Here is a 20274-nt window from a genome sequence, read left to right on the forward strand (position 1 = left end):
AACAGTGCATGTATAATTATATACAGAAGATGCCTAGGTTATACCAGCTGTACATATATAATTATATACAGGAGATGCCCAGGTTATACCGGCTGTACATGTATAATTATACATAGTGCCTTTAAAAAGTATTCATACTCCGTTAACTTTTCCACCCCTTTTTGATGTTAGGGCATTTTATGTGATACCAACACTAAGTAGCACGTATCCGTGAAGTGTAAAGGAAGTGATACATGGTTTTCCAATTATTTAAAAATATAAATCTGACAAGTGTGAGGTGCATTTGTATTCAGTTCCCTACAGTCTGATGCACCTAAATAAAATCCTGAGTTACCAATTTCCTCCAGATGTCACATAATTAGTAAATTGTGTCCACCTGTGTGAGATTTCTTCTCAGTATAACTAAAGCAGTTTTCTGAAGGCCTCAGAAGTGTGAGAACATTAGGGATCAAGCAGCATCATGAAAACTATGGAACCCACTAGATATGTCAGAGATAAAGTTGTGGAGAAGAGTAAAGCAGGGTTAAAAAAAATATCCCAAGCTCTCAACATCTCACGGAGCACTGTTCAATCCATCATCCAAAAATGGAAGGGGTATGGCACAACTGCAAATCTACCAAGACATGGACGTCCACCTAAACAAACATCCCAAGCAAGGAGAGCACTAATTAGAGAAGCTGCCAAAAGGCCCATTGTCAGTTTGTAGGAGCTGCAGAGATCCACAGCTCCGGTGGGAGAATCTGTCAACAGGAGAAATATTAGACCATGTTCATACTTTCAGTATTTGGTCAGTATTTTACATCAGTATTTGTAAGCCAAAATCAGGAGTGGAACAATCAGAGGTAAAGCATAATAGAAGCACGTACATCACTTCTGCATTTTTCACCCACTCCTGATTTTGGCTCACAAATACTCATGTAAAATACTGACCTAATACTGAACGTGTGAACGTGGCCTAGTCGTATACTCCACAAATCTGGCCTTTATGGAAGATTGATAAGAAGAAACCATTTTTGCAATCCATAAAAAGTCCCATTTGCAGTTTGTAAAAAGCCATGTTGTGGACGCAGCTAGCATGTGGAAGAAGGTGCTCTGGTCAGATGAGACCAAAGGAGAACTTTTTGGGATAAATGCAAAACGCTATGCGTTGCGGAAAACTGTCACTGCACATCATCCTAAAAACACCATCCTCACTGTCACACATGGTGGTGGCAGCATCATGCTGTGTTGAGGCTTTTCTTCAGCAGGGGCAGGGAAGCTAGTCAGAGGTGATGGGAAGATGGATGGAGCTAAATTCAGTGTAATGATGGGGGAAAACCTGTTAGAGGTTGCAAAAGACTAGAGAATGTGGCATAAGTTCACCTTCCAGATGAACAACAACCCTAAACATCCTGCCAGAGCTACAATGGATGGTTTACATCAAGGCATATTCATGTCTGTGAATGGCCCAGTCACAGTCCAGACCCAAATCCCATTGAGAATCTGTGGAAAGACTTGAAAATTGCTGATCACAGATGTCTCCATCCAGTCTCACTGAGCGAGAGTGAGTTTGCAAAGAGCAAGGAGCAAAAAATGTCACCTTAACGTGAAAAAATTTGGAAAAGTTCACGGGGTTTGAATACTTTTGTAAGGCACTGTACATCACTATATAGAGGGTAGTTAACATTTATTCTGGTTCTGGTTTTGGACATACCAGGCCTTATGAATGGCGAATGCAGTGCGGGTCGCTCTTCCTTCCTGGCGACTGATGTTCTTTGCCGCTTCCACCACTTCTTTCGAGGTGACGTAATCGTTCAGGGACCATTCGTGGACTGCAATCTCTCCATACTGCAGAACCCCTACCTGTAAGAGACTAGTCTATGAACATGGCCGTAGTTATCCTCCCATTTCCTTTGCCCTTGTGCCCGTAGATCAGATTTCTATGTCAGGGGTGAGATTTTGGATGACTCGTGCACAAATGTACGTGGTTTTATTCATGATTTCTGTGGCTAATTAGTTAATGTGCAGCGATCAGCGTCTGGGGCTATATAAAGCAGTCAGGACAGGGGATGGAAACCACACAGGAAGCACTGACCTCAGGGGGAAAAGGTGGGGGGGAAGCGCCATAGTCAAAGAAATACTGCAATATTTACTACTGTAGGGGGTTTGAATTTAAATGAGATGTACATAAAATGTATATGCACCCTGTAATGAATTAGGGTGTGTGGCATGAAACAAGCCTAAAGAAAGAAAGAAGTAAGCAAAACCAGAGGTTGACCTGGATCTGGTCCGGACTGATGAAAAACTTGCTGAGGATGTTACTGAGGAAATTCTGCACCTCGTTCCATGGGTAAATGCTGTTAGACCCGTCCAGCAGGATGACAATGTCTAGGTACGTGGAGCATCCTGGAGCGGAGATGGGAGTGGAAGGACGAGAGAAATTAAACTGTACGACACCCCTAAAAGACATGTACTCAAGCAGTACCCCATAAAAAATTGCAGTTGGACAGTACCCAAAAACGATATACCACATATGTAAATGCACCCCATATACAGTACAGACCAAAAGTTTGGACACACCTTCTCATTTAAAGATTTTTCTGTATTTTCACGAGTATGAAAATTGTACATTCACACTGAAGGCATCAAAATTATGAATTAACACATGTGGAATTATATACTTAACAAAAAAGTGTGAAACAACTGAAAATATGTCTTATATTCTAGGTTCTTCAAAGTAGCCACCTTTTGCTTTGATGACTGCTTTGCACACTCTTGGCATTCTCTTGATGAGCTTCTAGAGGTAGTCACCGGAAATGGTTTTCACTTCACAGGTGTGCCCTGTCAGGTTTAATAAGTGGGATTTCTTGCCTTATAAATGGGGTTGGGAACATCAGTTGTGTTGTGCAGAAGTCTGGTGGGTACACAGCTGATAGTCCTACTGAATAGACTGTTAGAATTTGTATTATGGCAAGAAAAAAGCAGCTAAGTAAAGAAAGATGAGTGGCCATCATTACTTTAAGAAATGAAGGTCAGTCAGTCTGAAAAATTGGGAAAACTTTGAAAGTGTCCCCAAGTGCAGTTGCAAAAACCATCAATCGCTACAAAGAAACTGGCTCACATGAGGACCGCCCCAGGAAAGGAAGACCAAGAGTCACCTCTGCTTCTGAGGATAAGTTTATCCGAGTCACCAGCCTCAGAAATCGCAGGTTAACAGCAGCTCAGATTAGAGACCAGGTCAATGCCACACAGAGTTCTAGCAGCAGACACATCTCTACAACAACTGTTAAGAGGAGACTTTGTGCAGCAGGCCTTCATTGTAAAATAGCTGCTAGGAAACCACTGCTAAGGACAGACAACAAGCAGAAGATACTTGTTTGGACTAAAGAACACAAGGAATGGACATTAGACCAGTGGAAATCTGTGCTTTGGTCTGATGAGTCCAAATTTGTGATCTTTCGTTCCAACCACCGTGTCTTTGTGCGACGCAGAAAAGGTGAACGGATGGACTTTACATGCCTGATTCCCACCGTGAAGCATGCAGGAGGAGGTGTGATGGTGTGGGGGTGCTTTGCTGGTGACACTGTTGGGGATTTATTCAAAATTGAAGGCATACTGTACCAGCATGGCTACCACAGCATCTTGCAGCGGCATGCTATTCCATCCAGTTTGCGTTTAGTTGGACTATCATTTATTTTTCAACAGGACAATGACCCCAAACACACCTCCAGGCTGTGTAAGGGCTATTTGACCAAGAAGGAAAGTGATGGGGTGCTACACCAGATGACCTGGCCTCCACGGTCACCAGACCTGAACCCAATCGAGATGGTTTGGGGTGAGCTGGACCGCAGAGTGAAGGCAAAAGGGCCAACAAGTGCTAAGCATCTCTGGGAACTCCTTCAAGATTGTTGGAAGACCATTTCCGGTGAACACCTCTTGAAGCTCATCAAGAGAATGCCAAGAGTGTGCAAAGCAGTCATCAAAGCAAAAGGTGGCTACTTTGAAGAACCTAGAATATAAGATATAATTTCAGTGGTTTCACACTTTTTTGTTAAGTATATAATTCCACATGTGTTAATTCATAGTTTTGATGCCTTCAGTGTGAATGTACAATTTTCATAATCATGAAAATACAGAAAAATCTTTAAATGAGAAGGTGTGTCCAAACTTTTGGTCTGTACTGTACATCTCAAAATTCTTCATCATTTTTCATGTGAATATGTCCACTATGGGCAATGTTACATTAACACTTCACCTTTACGCTTGGACCAAACATTTTTTTTTTCAGTTTCTGCACTGAAACCCCCCAAAAATCTCTCCATGCCTTGTATCTGGCACATTGTCACGACTCACTCTGCACTGTGGGGGCAATGGTCCCTGTAGGTTTAAAGGATTTATCTACTCTGGCGCAGATCCCGGTGCTGTACATGGAGGTTCCACATTCCTGAGACCAGAGAGGGGCACAAGCCTAAGGAGAAACAGAAGGAGATGTAATCCCAAAATATGCGGAGATGATAATAACAACCCATCAGTGAGGGCATCCTCAGTTGGGTCAATGACCTGCAAGTCCAAGTCAAGGTCTCCTCAGTTGGGTCACTGACCCATCAGTTCAAGTCAGCACCTCCTTGGTTGGGGCACTGACTCATTATTCAAAGTCAGAGCCTCCACGGTTGGGGCACCGATCCATCAGTCTAGGCTAGGGCCTCTTTGATTGGGTCAACTATTTGTCAGTCCAAGTCAAGGCCTCCTCAGTAGGTTCACTGACCCATCAGACCAAGTCAGAGCCTCTTCGGTAGGTACACCGACCCATCAGTCAAAGTCAGGGCCTTCTCGGTTGAAGCACTGACCTGTAAGTCCAAGTCAGGGCCTCCTCAATTGGGTTACCAACCTGTCAATCCAAGTTAGGGCCTCCTTAGTTGGGTCACCAATTCGTCAGTTCAAGTCAGGGCCTTCTCGGTAGGGTCACTGGCCCATCATTCCAAGTTAGGGCCTTCTTGGTTGGGTCACTGAGTCGACAGTCCAAGTCAGAACCTCCTCATTTGGGTCACCGATCCATCAATCCAAGTCTGAGCCTCCTCAGTTGATCTCTAACCTGCGTGTCCATGTCAGGACCTCCTCGTTTGGAACACTGATGCATCAGTCCAAGTCAGGGCCTCCTCGGTTGGATCACAAACCTATCAGTTCAAGTCAGGGCCACATCGGTTTGGTCTCCTACCTTTAAGTCTAAGTCAGAGCCTCCTGAATTGGCACACTGATCCGTCAGTCTAAGTAAGGGCCTCCTCGGTTGGATCACTAACCCATCTGTCCAAGTCAGAGCCACCTTGGCTTGGTCTCCAACCAGTGAATCCAAGCCAGGGCCTTCTCAGTTGGAACACTGATCCATGAGTCAGTAAGTCTAAGTCAGGGCCTCCTAAGTTGGATCACTGACCCATCAGTCTGAGTCAAGGCCTCCTTGTTTGGGTTTCTGGCCCATGAGTCCAAGTTAGGGATATCTTGGTTTGGTTTCCGACTTGTGCGTCCAAGTCAAGGCCTCTTGAGATGGGTCTTTAACACATGATCCAAGTCAGGATCTCTTTGGCCAGGTCTCTGACCCATCAGTTCAAGTTAGGATATCCTTAGCCAGGTCACCGCTGAGCCATCTGTCCAAATCAGTGCCTTCTTCGGTCACCAATCACTCACAAGTCTGCAGTCTCTATCACATCTAGAAGTCGGGCAACATCCAATGACCTGTAGAACGTTCCATGGATAGGATCTTAGATGAATTAGAATGTATGTGATCCTTCCACCATCTTATACTGAATTTGGGTCCTGGTTTTTGGGTTTCTTGTACACCCTCCAGATTATTAATATTTTTGGCCAAGTCATCAGCACCTCCCGACCACCGGTGCTTCAAGTGCCTGCACTATGTCTTTTCTAGTGGTCTCTGGACTCCTTCTCTGAGGTGTTGACCCGATGAGGGGTGCTGCTGACTCAGGAAGGAGGGAATGTCTTACCTGCCTCGGCCTCAGCAGTCACAAGAGCTTGTTTTGGCACAAGACGTCAGCAATTGCTGGTCCGGAAGACCACAAGTATGCCCGCACCCCCTGCCCCCTCCTGACTTCTTCCTGCCATTAACCCATGAATTACCAGGGCTACAAAAACATGACACGGAGAGTGTCAACCTAGAACTAGGTGGAAAGTGGAAAACATGTCTGTTCACTGACAGACGGTGGCCATAGTATCAGGTTGTAAGTTATGGCATTATAGCGCTATTTTAACAGCAATATATGGCACTACTATATATACATAACATGGCAATGTTACTAGGGCACTTTTTTGCTTGTGCTATATGGTAGTACTACATGGACCTAGTATGTGACTTATTACTGCACTATTATGTGTGGACTATATGGCACAAGTATATGTACATTATATGGCAATTTTACCATTCAGTTCATTACCACTCCAAAGTCTAACAGGACATATGAAAGTGGTTTTGCAAAATGGACAATTCCTTTAAGGGTCAAACACTTTTCATAGACTCACCACAAAACCGCCATGTGCATCCTGTGCCAGCGACATCCCGAAATGCATGTTATTCATCTGCCTGGAGATATTCTGGGGGGCGAGATCACCTTCAGCGGGGAGATGATGATGGGTAGAGAGGATGAAATATGGAAATTAGAGGGTCCCTATGACATGGAACCATATTTAATGCATAGTGTTCTATCAGTGGCTGGGAAAGCTGGGTGACTATATGGCGGCACTCCAGCCCCCACGGTATCACAGGAAGATACTCACCCAAGCGGATCTTGGTGCAGGAGGAATTACTGTGCGCTCCGACGGTGCATTTATATACTTCTCCCTGTCGGTTACCATCTGCCCCGGCCCACGGCGCCCCCACCAGGATCCTGCGGAAATAGGAGGAAGCTAGGAAAAGTCCAGAAATTTATATGATGGGGATTTTAGTACTCTGAGGTCCGATAGGATTAGATACAGTGGTGGCCAAAAGTATTGGCACCCCTGCAATTCTGTCAGATAATACTCAGTTTCTTCCTGAAAATGATTGCAATCACAAATTCTTTGGTATTATTATCTTCATTTAATTTGCTTGCAAGGAAAAAACACAAAAGAGAATGAAGCAAAAATCAAATCATTGATCATTTTACACAAAACTCCAAAAAAGGGCCGGACAAAAGTATTGGCACCCTCAGCCTAATACTTGGTTGCACAACCTTTAGCCAAAATAACTACGAACAACCGCTTCCGGTAACCATCAATGAGTTTCTTACAATGCTCTGCTGGAATTGTAGACCATTCTTCTTTGGCAAACTGCTCCAGGTCCCTGATATTTGAAGGGTGCCTTCTCCAAACTGCCATTTTGAGATCTCTGCACAGGTGTTCTATGGGATTCAGGTCTGGACTCATTGCTGGCCACCTTAGAAGTCTCCAGTGCTTTCTCTCAAACCATTTTATAGTGCTTTTGGAAGTGTGTTTTGGGTCATTGTCCTGCTGGAAGACCCATGACCTCTGAGGGAGACCCAGCTTTCTCACACTGGGCCCTACATTATGCTGCAAAATTTGTTGGTAGTCTTCAGACTTCATAATGCCATGCACACGGTCAAGCAGTCCAGTGCCAGAGGCAGCAAAGCAACCCCAAAACATCAGGGAACCTCCGCCATGTTTGACTGTAGGGACCGTGTTCTTTTCTTTGAATGCCTCTTTTTTTTTCCTGCACACTCTATGTTGATGCTTTTTCCCAAAAAGCTCTACTTATGTCTCATCTGACCAGAGAACATTCTTCCAAAACGTTTTAGGCTTTCTCAGGTAAGTTTTGGCAAACTCCAGCCTGGCTTTTTTATGTCTCGGGGTAAGAAGTGGGGTCTTCCTGGGTATCCTACCATACAGTCCCTTTTCATTCAGACGCCAACGGACAGTACGGGTTGACACTGTTGTACCCTCGGATTGCAGGGCAGCTTGAACTTGTTTGGATGTTAGTCGAGGTTCTTTATCCACCATCTGCACAATCTTGCGTTGAAATCTCTCGTCAATTTTTCTTTTCCGTCCACATCTAGGGAGGTTAGCCACAGTGCCATGGGCTTTAAACTTCTTGATGACACTGCGCACGGAAGACACAGGAACATTCAGGTCTTTGGAGATGGACTTGTAGCCTTGAGATTGCTCATGCTTCCTCACAATTTGGTTTCTCAAGTCCTCAGACAGTTCTTTGGTCTTCTTTCTTTTCTCCATGCTCAATGTGGTACACACAAGGACACAGGACAGAGGTTGAGTCAACTTTAATCCATGTTAACTGGCTGCAAGTGTGATTTAGTTATTGCCAACACCTGTTAGGTGCCACAGGTAAGTTACAGGTGCTGTTGATTACACGAATTAGAGAAGCATCACATGATTTTTCAAACAGTGCCAATACTTTTGTCCACCCCCTTTTTTAGGTTTGGTGTGGAATTATATCCAATTTGGCTTTAGGACAATTCTTTTTGTGTTTTTTCATTGAAGACAAATGAAATGAAGAGAATAAGACCAAAGAATTTGTGATTGCAATCATTTTCAGGAAGAAACTGAGTATTATCTGACAGAATTGCAGGGGTGCCAATACTTTTGGCCTCCACTGTATAAGTCTCAGCGATTAGATACACGGCTCGGTGGACATGTAACATAACATGTTTTTGGTTCCAACTCCCTCCCACCTTCCTCGGCAGGATACATGCGGCTGTGATTCTCATTTCTCAGATGGAGAAAACAGCGATTAAACCCCCCCCCCGAAAAAAGACGGAAAAAATTGTCTTAAAGTGACAGTACAATATTTTTTCAGCAATCATCCCTGGACCAGAGATGAGACATGTCTGTGTCGTTATGTCTGCACACGAACATTCATTATTGGACACACTTTCCTACAATTTCCCATCTGGATAAGTTATTAAAGGGAACCTCCGCCTACCCGGGGGCAGAGAGGATATGAGGTGCAAGGTACGAGGAGCTTGGATTTTCCCATCATTTACACACTGATGTAACTTGATCTAGAAGAGTGCATTATCAGACTCTCTGTATAAAGGAGGTTCCCACGAGACCCCACTTCCTATAGGTGGGTTGTATGATGAGACCCCATTAGCCCTTTCTCATCTGGAACTCATTTAGACTCTTGTATGAATGCTGCTGAATGCTGCAGGGGATCTCTCCCTTACACAGCCACTGAGGTACATGATGCAATCATGTTTACATGCAGCCACCGCTAGGGGGAGCTCAGTTATAGATTTATGAGCTCCCCCTAGTGGTGGCTGCAGTAAGATTCTTATCATGTATCTCTGTATACAGAGTGCTCCCCCTAGTGGTGGCTGCAAACAAAATCTTATCATGTATCTCTGTATACAGAGTGGCCCCCCCTAGTGGTGGCTGCAGACAAAATCTTATCATGTATCTCTGTATACAGAGTGCTCCCCCTAGTGGTGGCTGCAGACAAAATCTTATCATGTATCTCTGTATACACGGAGCTCCCCCTAGTGGTGGCTGCAGACAGACATGATCTCATCAAGTATCTCTATATACAGGGAGCTACCCCTAGTGGTGGCTGCAGACAGAATCTTATCATGTAGCTCTGTATACACGGAGCTCCCCCTAGTGGTGGGGGCAGAAAGACAGAATCTTATCAAGTATCTCTGTATACAGGGAGTTCCCCTTACTGATGGCTTCAGACAGAATATTCTCCTGTATCTCTGTATACAGGGAGCTCCCCCTAGTGGTGGCTGCAGACAGAATATTATCATGTATCTCTGTATACAGGGAGCGCCTCCTAGTGGTGGCTGCAGAGAGAATCTAATCGTGCATCTCTGTATACAGGGAGCTCCCCCTAGTGGTGACTGCAGAGAGATTCTAATCATGTATCTCTGTATACAGGGAGCTCCCCCTAGTGGTGGTAGCAGAAAGACAGAATCTTATCATGTATCTCTGTATACAGGGAGCTCCCCCTAGTGGTGGCTGCAGACAGAATCTTATCATGTATATCTGTATACACAGAGCTCCCCCTAGTCGTGGCTGCAGACAGAATATTATGATGTATCTCTGTATACAAGGAGCTCCCCATAGTGCTGGCTGCAGACAGAATCTTATCATGTATCTCTGTATACAGGGAGCTCCCCCTAGTGGTGGCTGAAGACAGAATACTATCATGTATCTCTGTATACAGGGAGCTTCCCCTAGTGGTGACTGAAGGCAGAATATTATCATGTATCTCTGTATACAGGGGGCTTCCCCTAGTGGTGACTGAAGGCAGAATATTAGCATGTATCTCAGTATACAGGGAACTCCCCCTAGTGGTGACTGCAGAGAGAATCTAATCATGTATCTCTGTATACAGGGAGCTCCACCTAGTGGTGGCTGCAGACAGAATCTTATGAATCTTTGTATACAGGGAGATCCACCTAGTGGTGGAAGCAGAAAGACAGAATCTTATCATGTATCTCTGTATACAGGGAGCTCCCCTTAGTTGTGGCTACAGACAGACATTATCTTATCAAGCATCTCTGTATACAGTGAGCTACCCTTATTGGTGGCTGCAGACAGAATATTATCATGTATCTCTGTATACAGTGAGCTCCCCCTAGTGGTGGCTGCAGACAGAATACTATCATGTATCTCTGTATACAGTGAGCTCCCCCTAGTGGTGGCTGCAGACAGAATATTATCATGTATCTCTGTATACAGTGAGCTCCTCTTATTGGTGGCTGCAGACAGAATATTATCATGTATCTCTGTATATAGAGAGCTCCCCCTAGTGGTGACTGCGGACAGAATATTATTATGTATCTCTGTATACAGGGAGCTCCCCCTAGTGGTGACTACGGACAGAATATTATCATGTATCTCTGTATACAGGGAGCTCCCCCTAGTGGTGGCTGCAGACAGAATACTATCATGTATCTCTGTATACAGGGAGCTCCCCCTAGTGGTGGCTGCAGACAGAATGCTATCATGTATCTCTGTATACAGGGAGCTCCCCCTAGTGGTGGCTGCAAACAGAATCTTATTATGTATCTTTGTATGCACGGAGCTCCCCCTAGTGGGGGCTGCAGACAGAAACGTATCATGTGTCTCTGTATACAGGGAGCTCCACCTAGTGGTAGATGTAGACAGAATCTTAACAGTGATTACTTGCAGCATGGCTTGGCACACTTCCATTTACCTTGCATCCCCTGCTTTTCTTCATTCTGGGAGCATTAAATAAAGGGCTGATCACTGTGTCATGTAACTCACCATTTCTCTCCGTCTGCTTCATGCTGGAGAACTCTGTATCCAAATTGAGCATCTTCAGGACCCCGGAAAACCTGTGGCCGCTTAGCATCGATGTTAAATGAAATTACAAAACCTTCAATAAAAAAATAAATAAAAAAAATTAGGCTTCATCTCCAGCATGTGTGGTGACATCCATCAGGCCTCTTATCCATGGCAGTGTAATGACAGTAAAGAAGCTGCAGTAACAATAATGGGGCTGCAGCGACATTATGTGACAGTGGGGTGCTGCGGTGACAATGGGGAATTTAGATTAATTGAAGGTGAGTGCTTTTACTCTTGGGGGTGGAATAACTTTGGGTGCTTTGGTGACAGTGAAGGGGGTATGGTGACTGTGGTTTTCTAGGGTAACTCTTGTTTACTGGGGTAATGGTGGGGAATACTGCCATATTTCTAGAAGGGCAAAGGTCACTTCTGGTTGCTGGAGTGACAGTGGGGGATACATTGACTGAAGGGGGCTATCGTGGCTGCTGGGCAGAGGTGGTGTTTATCGTGTGGGGGTTGAGTTTAAAAGTTACACACATTGCTATTTAAATTCTTAGTGGAGACCGTAAATTACAGCCTGGAGACAACTAAATACACCCTACAATATCTATAAATACTCATCACCCACACCTCAGGACACCTCGCCTGGTGGGGCACTCACGGTTATTTACAGATGACAATGGCAAGAAGAATTGTCTGGTCACCGGGGTCAGAGGAGACAAAGGAGAAAACGACCTAATCCTGCCCCCAGACAGAGCGAGGATGAGGCGACAACACTTAAAGGGGATGTGTAGCAATGGGAAGGCAATGTATGTTTAAATCTGACTCATAAGTATATATGATTTTCTGACCTCCATGTGTTGCGTCCTGAGAAAATCTTATAAGGACCCTCCAAATCCAAAATGTCTCCAGCATTCAATAAACATGATGGAAGTCTCATGATCCTATTGCAGATAATAGAGGGGATAATGATATGGAAATATAAGAGTAGGGGGATATATGATGAATGAGATGTTTATTCAGAGATACAGCCCCCAAATACATTGGATCCATGAGAGTGACAGTACTCAACAAGTGGCAAGTGTGAGATCTCCAGGGATTCTCCTTGTCTGAGCAGGGGAAACAGCTGAATGACATGGGATTCCAGCTCAGACAACGGGAACGAAGAAAGCGCATGGAATGTAGGATGATGTTGTCACTCTTGGACCCAGGAGACGCAAGAGAACATCAACAAAGATCTCCTGAGAACTACACTCGAAGCCACTAGTGCTCCAACATCAAACCTACAGCATCGGTAACACTGGAACTGTGAAAGCTACACCAGACCCTCAAGAGCAAGAAGACTGGATCTACAAATGACAAAACTGGATCTTCGAGAACAGCACTGGCTACATGTAAAATTAACATTGTACTGACAAGACCCAAAATATGATCATCAACACTGATATCTCAAAAGTAACTGCACCAAACCTACAAGAACGACAATAAAAGAGACTAAATTGGACCTACAAGAATGACACTAGAGCCCCAAAAGAGACAAGACCTGACCGACAAGAATGTTATCACCTGATCCTCGAGAGGGACAACACTGCACCTACAAGGACAATAGTACTGAAACCACGAGTGTAACAAAACCAGACCTACAAAAAAGACAACCTTGGACTCTCAAGAGAAACCACACTGGATCAACTATGGTTGGATGTGGGCAAAGTTACGTCTTCAGTGCTGTGCTGCTCCCCAGGGTAAATCCAGAAGCATGTGTGCTGATAAATGGCAAAGTTTTTTATTGGTAGCAAGACAATTTATTTCAGGACTGTGTTGGTCCTTTGTAGGATCCTCAAGATCAACAACACTGGACCGACAAGAAAGATAGTACTGGACCTATGAGAGCGACGACACCAGTCCCACAAAATAGAGATATTACTATACTGACAAAAGCAACAACTCTGGACCCTTGAGAACTAAAACATTGAGCCCATGAGAATGATCATTCTGGACCAATAAGAAGGGCAACACTGAATCCACGAGAAGGATAACACTGGACCCACGAGAAGGACAACACTGGACCCACGAGAAGGACAACACTGGACCCACGAGAAGGACAACACTGGACCCACGAGAAGGACAACACTGGATCCACGAGAAGGACAACACTGGACCCACGAGAAGGACAACACTGGATCCATGAGAAGGACAACACTGGACCCACGAGAAGAACAATGCTGGATGCTAAAGTGATAATGCCATACCGACAAGAATGACTACAGTGGATCTACAAGTGATAATAATGGACCAGCAGGAAAGACACCTTTCGTCATGTGAGAGTGTCAACACCTGGCCAATGAGAACTACAACATCAAACCCATAAGATCAACAACATCGAACCAACAAGAGCATCAACACCGAATCCTCAAGCATCATTGTACCGTACAGGTAAGAATGACAACATTACACCCTTAAGAGAGATATTACTGGACTGAAAAGTGCAATAATGTGACCCACCAGAGAGATAACACCGGACCCCTGAAAGTGACCACTCCTGACCAATGAAGAAGACAACATTCAACAAGTGGCCACTGTGAGACCCCAGAGTCCAGCGCTTACCTTGTGTGGACAGGAGGAAGAGCAGGAAGGTGAGGGATCTGTGAGGCTCCATGGTCACAGCTCAGGCGATGGGGAGGAAAAAAGTGCCCAGAATTTAGGATGCAGATGGGTGTTCCCCAGCCACAAGCTGAAAGCTCGCTCTGTCCTCAGTCCCTGCGTCTCCTGCCCCCTTTCATTGGCAGCTAAAAATAATCCTGGTTTTTCCTGGACCCGCTGCCTACAAATTCAAGGGCAGCTGCCCAGGGGCGTGGATCCATGGAACGGCCACCCAGCAGAGGTGGAAACTGCCCCAAGCCACAGAGACGTGGATGATGGAGGGGTCAAGGTGAAATTCAACAAGTAGTGGAGGATGCGGGGGTGGAACATCTGCAGCACTTCAGGGGGTTAATACTTAGAAGAAGTTCTTCATCCGTTCCTCACCTCTTATTACAACTTCGTCAGTCCAGGGCTCTCTACGATGGTCACCTATCTTTTCCAGACCCCTGAATGGCAGCATACATATACATGTGGGCAGAAGAACGATACATCCTCATTACTAAGCAGATTATACGTCCAGGAGTCGGCCGGGGTGAGACTGATGTGCTGAGCTGGACTTTCTGTGGTCTAGTGATGGAATGTCGTTGCCTCCACGTTCAGTCTATACGTATACTTATTAACCCCCTACTCCTGCTGTCAGTGCATGATGAGAGTTATAGTTTCCCAACAGCTGGAATACTGCAGGTGGCGGATCACAAAATGAAAAACAGATTTGGAAAATGCTTAATAACAATTTCACAAAATATGAAGACTATAGATTGAAGCATGGCCAATAATTTTCTGGCAGATTACTGCCCCCCAATATTTACGCCCCAAGGCCCAGCTCTGGGTGTCATAGGTGTCAGCATATGTGAAAATGGATTGTCATTTACATAATGTTAATGAGCGCAATTATTGATGAAAGTAGGTAGTGCACAGCGCCATCTGGTGTTCAGTAAGAGGAATTGCTGCAAACATGATGGGACGTCATATTTAGTGCCCCCATTACTTTTAGCTGTGCATGCTTCTGCAATGGCAAAGACTACAATCCCTTACACAATTTACCAACATTTTCCTTAACAGTTCCAACTTTTTATCCAATCCACTTTGCCTACAACATTGTTGCCACACAAGCCATTTACTGTGGCGGCATCTTACCCTATTAACAGTGCAGGCACATTCCCCCAACCAGTCTTTTCCCCCCTCACGGTGCCGCCACATGGACCCCCTTTGTGTTCATGTGATGCCTGTGTTTAATCTGACAACTGATTCCGGAGAATGTAAGATTTTCCATACTGGGGGGTTTCTCTTACCTCGTTATTATTTTTCTGGGTCACATTTTAAGGGCTAATAGCAGTTACATCACTGACCACAGGATGTGAGAGCAGAGGTTTAACATCTATGACCCAGAAACATTGAACAGTTTGTGTCTGTGCCCGACGCCATGTCCTCTCTCCTCCTCATCACGCTGGCATGTAAGTTCCGAGGCTTGAGATGATGGAGATGGTATTTATATTTTGTCTTCTAGTACCCTATATGTATATGTAGACTCAGCGTCCAGGTGACCATGTCCGACCCTCCACAGCCTCCACTATGGCTGGCTATGGTTGGAACTAGCAGAGTCAAGTAGCTGCTAAGAGGGGAATATGGGACTCCTGAATGGGAGACCCTCTCTATGACATCTTGTTTGGTGGTCCTAGTAAGAGAATGTCTTTAATAAATGGATTATGTCTCTGTCATTACCTTGTCAATATATTCTCATTTATTGTGAATTTTTCCCTATTTTTCAGTGCTGATCATTGATCGACCAGGTGAGTTATTCTTTATAACGACATGTGGGTGTTGTTCCCCTCTAAAAATTACCTAATGATGTTACTTTTAAGTGATAGGAGCTGCCATAAGACCAATGGTGACCTTCACACCCAACTGGGAAAATATATTATCTGGAGACACGGTGACCCTAACATGTAATGTTACCCCGGAGAACCAGACCTATTACTGGTACAAAGAGAATGAATTAATGGGAATCAGCCAAAAGGATCTAACTATCCAATCAGCCTCATGGACAGATATAGGAAACTACCAGTGTCATACCAGTACGAGTGACATCAGTCATCCCATCAGACTGTATGTTAGTCAAGGTGAGCTCTGCATATCTCCACCTCGTAACCCAATTTACGTTACTGGACTGATCTATGACATTATTCTTTTTATTAGCAATGCTCATCCTGCAGAGACCGGTGTCCATTCATGAAGGACGCCCCCTGACTCTCAAATGTCACAGCCGCTTTGGATATAAGGTCATAAACACAACATTTTATAAGGAAGATGAAGAGATTCAGACCTCAACCATTGACTCCGAGTCCGAGTTATATCTCAAGAAAGTAGATGGAGATGTGAGTGGGAAATACCGATGTAGTAGAGTGATAGTAGATGATGATGGATCTCTCCATACATTGTCATGTGAAACTTATATCCATGTTACAAGTGAGTATACTTCCATAATTCTTCTATATTTCTCAGAGCATGTGATGGGACTTTTCCTGGTTCCTCTTACCATAATCCTTGAGCTAATAGTCACTTTCACTAATTCATCGTACAGGTGAAAAATCTGAAAAATTACTCAACCTAATTACCTCTTCCTGTCTCCAAGGGATACTTCTAAAATATATTTGACATCAGGCTTCAGAACTATTAGTTAAAACACTTAAGCCCAATTACATGGGATTTCGAATTTCACCAAAAATTCTAAGTTACAAGTGAACATTAGAAATATTACTAATAATCTAAACGTTTCATTGTAAAATTATAATTTGGTAAGTAATAACGGCATCAGTATTGGACTTCTCCGATGGGATGTGCAACATATACAAGTTTTTTTTTTCCATAAATAAATCTATATAATTCTAATAGTCTGTTCTTGCTTTATAGAAGCTGCACTCAGGCCAGTGGTCACCTTCAAACCCAACTGGAGAAACATATTGTCTGGTGACACAGTGACTATATCCTATGATGTGGTCTCAGATGACCAAACAACACAAATGTATTACTGGTATATAGATGAAAAACCAGCACATGCTCAGCAACAGAACTTTACGATCCAGTCTGCTTCATGGAGAGATATAGGGGGCTACCAGTGTTACACCAACATAAGTGATATCAGTTATCCTGCCAAACTGAATGTGATTAATGGTGAGTTCACATATTAGTCAGAATATATTACCTAATTAAGGAATATGTCTCTAATTCAATGCTTCTATATCAGCCGCCCTCATCCTGCAGAGGCCACAGGAAATTCTCGAAGGAGACTCCTTGACTCTAAGATGTCACAGTCGCTCTGAATATACAGTCGTAGCCACAATATTCTACAAGGATGACAAAGAGATAAAGTCCTCGGACGGCAACTCACAACTACATATTGATAAGGTGGAGGGAGCGGTGGCTGAGAAATACAAATGTACGAAAACATTACAAGATTATGATGGAACGTTCCATTCGCTCTCCGATGAGACCTATGTCTCTGTAAGTGGTAAGTAACTGTGATCATGTGCGAGAGTAACGGTGATTGTGTGATCATGTGTTAGAGTAACGGTGATTGTGTGATCATGTGTTAGGGTAACGGTGATTGTGTGATCATGTGTTAGAGTAACGGTGATTGTGTGATCATGTGTTAGGGTAACGGTGATTGTGTGATCATGTGTTAGGGTAACGGTGATTGTGTGATCATGTGCTAGGGTAACGGTGATTGTGTGATCATGTGTTAGAGTAACGGTGATTGTGTGATCATGTGCTAGAATAATTGTGATTATGTGCTAATGTGCTAGAGTAATGGTGATTGTGTGATCATGTGCGAGAGTAACGGTGATTGTGTGACCATGTGTTAGAGTAACGGTGATTGTGTGACCATGTGTTAGAGTAACGGTGATTGTGTGACCATGTGTTAGAGTAACGGTGATTGTGTGATCATGTGCGAGAATAACGGTGGTTGTGTGATCATGTGCGAGAGTAACGGTGATTGTATGATCATGTGGTAGAGTAATGGTGATTGTGTGATCATGTGCGAGAGTATCGGTGATTGTGTGATCATGTGCTAGAATAATTGTGATTATGTGCTAATGTGCTAGAGTAATGGTGATTGTGTGATCATGTGCGAGAGTAACGGTGATTGTGTGACCATGTGTTAGAGTAACGGTGATTGTGTGACCATGTGTTAGAATAACGGTGATTGTGTGATCATGTGCGAGAGTAACGGTGATTGTGTGACCATGTATTAGAGTAACGGTGATTGTGTGATCATGTGCTAGAGTAACGGTGATTGTGTGACCATGTGTTAGAATAACGGTGATTGTGTGATCATGTGCTAGAGTAACGGTGATTGTGTGATCATAGGCTGAAATAACTGTGATTATGTAATCATGTGTAGAGTATCGGTGATTGTGTGATCATGTGTAGAGTAACAGTGATTGTGTGATCATGTGTTAGAGTAACAGTGATTGTGTGATTATGCATAAAGTATCAGTGATTGTGTGATCATGTGCTATAGTACCGGTGATTGTGTGATCAGGTGCTAGAGTAACGGTGATTTTGTGATCATGTGCTAGAGTAACAGTGATTGTGTGATCATGTGCTAGAGTAACAGTGATTGTGTGATCATGTGCTATAGTACCGGTGATTGTGTGATCATGTGCTAGAGTAACAGTGATTGTGTGATCATGTGTAGAGTATCGGTGATTGTGTGATCATGTGCTAGAGTAACAGTGATTGTGTGATCATGTGCTATATTGCTATATTGGTGATTGTGTGATCATGTGCTATAGTACCGGTGATTGTGTGATCATGTGCTAGAGTAACAGTGGTTGTGTGATCATGAGCTAGAGTAAAAGTGATTGTGTGATCATGTGCTAGAGTAACAGTGATTGTATGATCATGTGCTAGAGTAACAGTGATTGTGTGATCATGAGCTAGAGTAAAAGTGATTTTGTGATCATGAGCTAGAGTAAAAGTGATTGTGTGATCATGTGCTAGAGTAACAGTGATTGTATGATCATGTGCTAGAGTAACAGTGATTGTGTGATCATGTGCGAGAGTAACGGTGATTGTGTGATCATGTGCTAGAGTAACAGTGATTGTATGATCATGTGCTAGAGTAACAGTGATTGTATGATCATGTGCTAGAGTAACAGTGATTGTATGATCATGTGCTAGAGTAACAGTGATTGTGTGATCATGTGCTAGAGTAACAGTGATTGTGTGATCATGTGCTAGAGTAACAGTGATTGTATGATCATGTGCTAGAGTAACAGTGATTGTATGATCATGTGCTAGAGTAATAGTGATTGTGTGATCATGTGCTAGAGTAACAGTGATTGTGTGATCATGTGTTAGAATAACTATGATTATGTGATCAAGTGTAGAGTAATGGTGATTGTGTGATCATGTGCTAGAGTAACAGTGATTTTTTGATCATGTGCTAGAGTAACGGTGGTTGTGTGATCCTGTGCTAGAGTAACTGTGATTATGTGATCAAGTGTAGAGTAAGGGTGATTGTGTGATCATGTGCCGAAATAACTGTGATTATGTGATCATGTGTAGAGTAACAGTGACTGTGTGATCATGTGCTATAGTACCGGTGATTGTGTGATCATGTGCTAGAGTAACGGTGATTGTGTGATCATGTGTAGAGTATCGTTGATTGTGTGATCATGTGCTAGAGTAACAGTGATTGTGTGATCATGTGCTATATTGCTATATTGGTGATTGTGTGATCATGTGCTATAGTACCGGTGATTGTGTGATCATGTGCTAGAGTAACAGTGATTGTGTGATCATGTGCTAGAGTAACAGTGATTGTATGATCATGTGCTAGAGTAACAGTGATTGTATGATCATGTGCTAGAGTAACAGTGATTGTATGATCATGTGCTAGAGTAACAGTGATTGTGTGATCATGTGCTAGAGTAACAGTGATTGTGTGATCATGTGCTAGAGTAACAGTGATTGTATGATCATGTGCTAGAGTAACAGTGATTGTATGATCATGTGCTAGAGTAACAGTGATTGTGTGATCATGTGCTAGAGTAACGGTGATTGTGTGATCATGTGTTAGAATAACTATGATTATGTGATCAAGTGTAGAGTAATGGTGATTGTGTGATCATGTGCTAGAGTAACAGTGATTTTTTGATCATGTGCTAGAGTAACGGTGGTTGTGTGATCCTGTGCTAGAGTAACTGTGATTATGTGATCAAGTGTAGAGTAAGGGTGATTGTGTGATCATGTGCCGAAATAACTGTGATTATGTGATCATGTGTAGAGTAACAGTGACTGTGTGATCATGTGCTATAGTACCGGTGATTGTGTGATCATGTGCTAGAGTAACGGTGATTGTGTGATCATGTGTAGAGTATC

The 20274-nt window shown here is 43.6% G+C and overlaps 2 protein-coding genes across 3 annotated transcripts in view; one reads left to right on the forward strand and one right to left on the reverse strand.

The window, feature by feature from the left end:
- Positions 1-14149, reverse strand: part of ITGA10 (integrin subunit alpha 10) — a 204202-nt gene extending 190053 nt beyond the window's left edge. Inside the window, exons 1-7 of one of the 2 annotated variants that reach the window (XM_073639326.1) lie at positions 13852-14149; positions 11227-11338; positions 6760-6869; positions 6505-6593; positions 4333-4447; positions 2258-2385; positions 1694-1842 (exon numbers count right to left, since the gene is read on the reverse strand). In XM_073639326.1, coding sequence (XP_073495427.1) covers positions 1694-1842; positions 2258-2385; positions 4333-4447; positions 6505-6593; positions 6760-6869; positions 11227-11338; positions 13852-13903 — 755 coding nt within the window. In that variant the 5' untranslated portion in view covers positions 13904-14149. Of the gene's footprint in view, positions 1-1693; positions 1843-2257; positions 2386-4332; positions 4448-5972; positions 6031-6504; positions 6594-6759; positions 6870-11226; positions 11339-13851 lie in introns of those variants that run through there. The other variant, XM_073639327.1, reaches the window with a different exon arrangement.
- A 1161-nt stretch (positions 14150-15310) lies between these two features.
- The window catches only part of LOC141155397 (Fc receptor-like protein 4), a 40910-nt gene continuing 35946 nt past the window's right edge, over positions 15311-20274 (forward strand). The window contains exons 1-6 of the mRNA XM_073642265.1: positions 15311-15341; positions 15657-15677; positions 15756-16007; positions 16084-16353; positions 16798-17058; positions 17132-17392. Coding sequence (XP_073498366.1) covers positions 15311-15341; positions 15657-15677; positions 15756-16007; positions 16084-16353; positions 16798-17058; positions 17132-17392 — 1096 coding nt within the window. The remainder of the gene's footprint in view (positions 15342-15656; positions 15678-15755; positions 16008-16083; positions 16354-16797; positions 17059-17131; positions 17393-20274) is intronic.

This window comes from Phyllobates terribilis, unplaced genomic scaffold (assembly GCF_046119375.1).
Source record: "Phyllobates terribilis strain yellow unplaced genomic scaffold, ASM4611937v1 Scaffold_7__3_contigs__length_470593459, whole genome shotgun sequence".
Classification (NCBI taxonomy): domain Eukaryota; kingdom Metazoa; phylum Chordata; class Amphibia; order Anura; family Dendrobatidae; genus Phyllobates; species Phyllobates terribilis.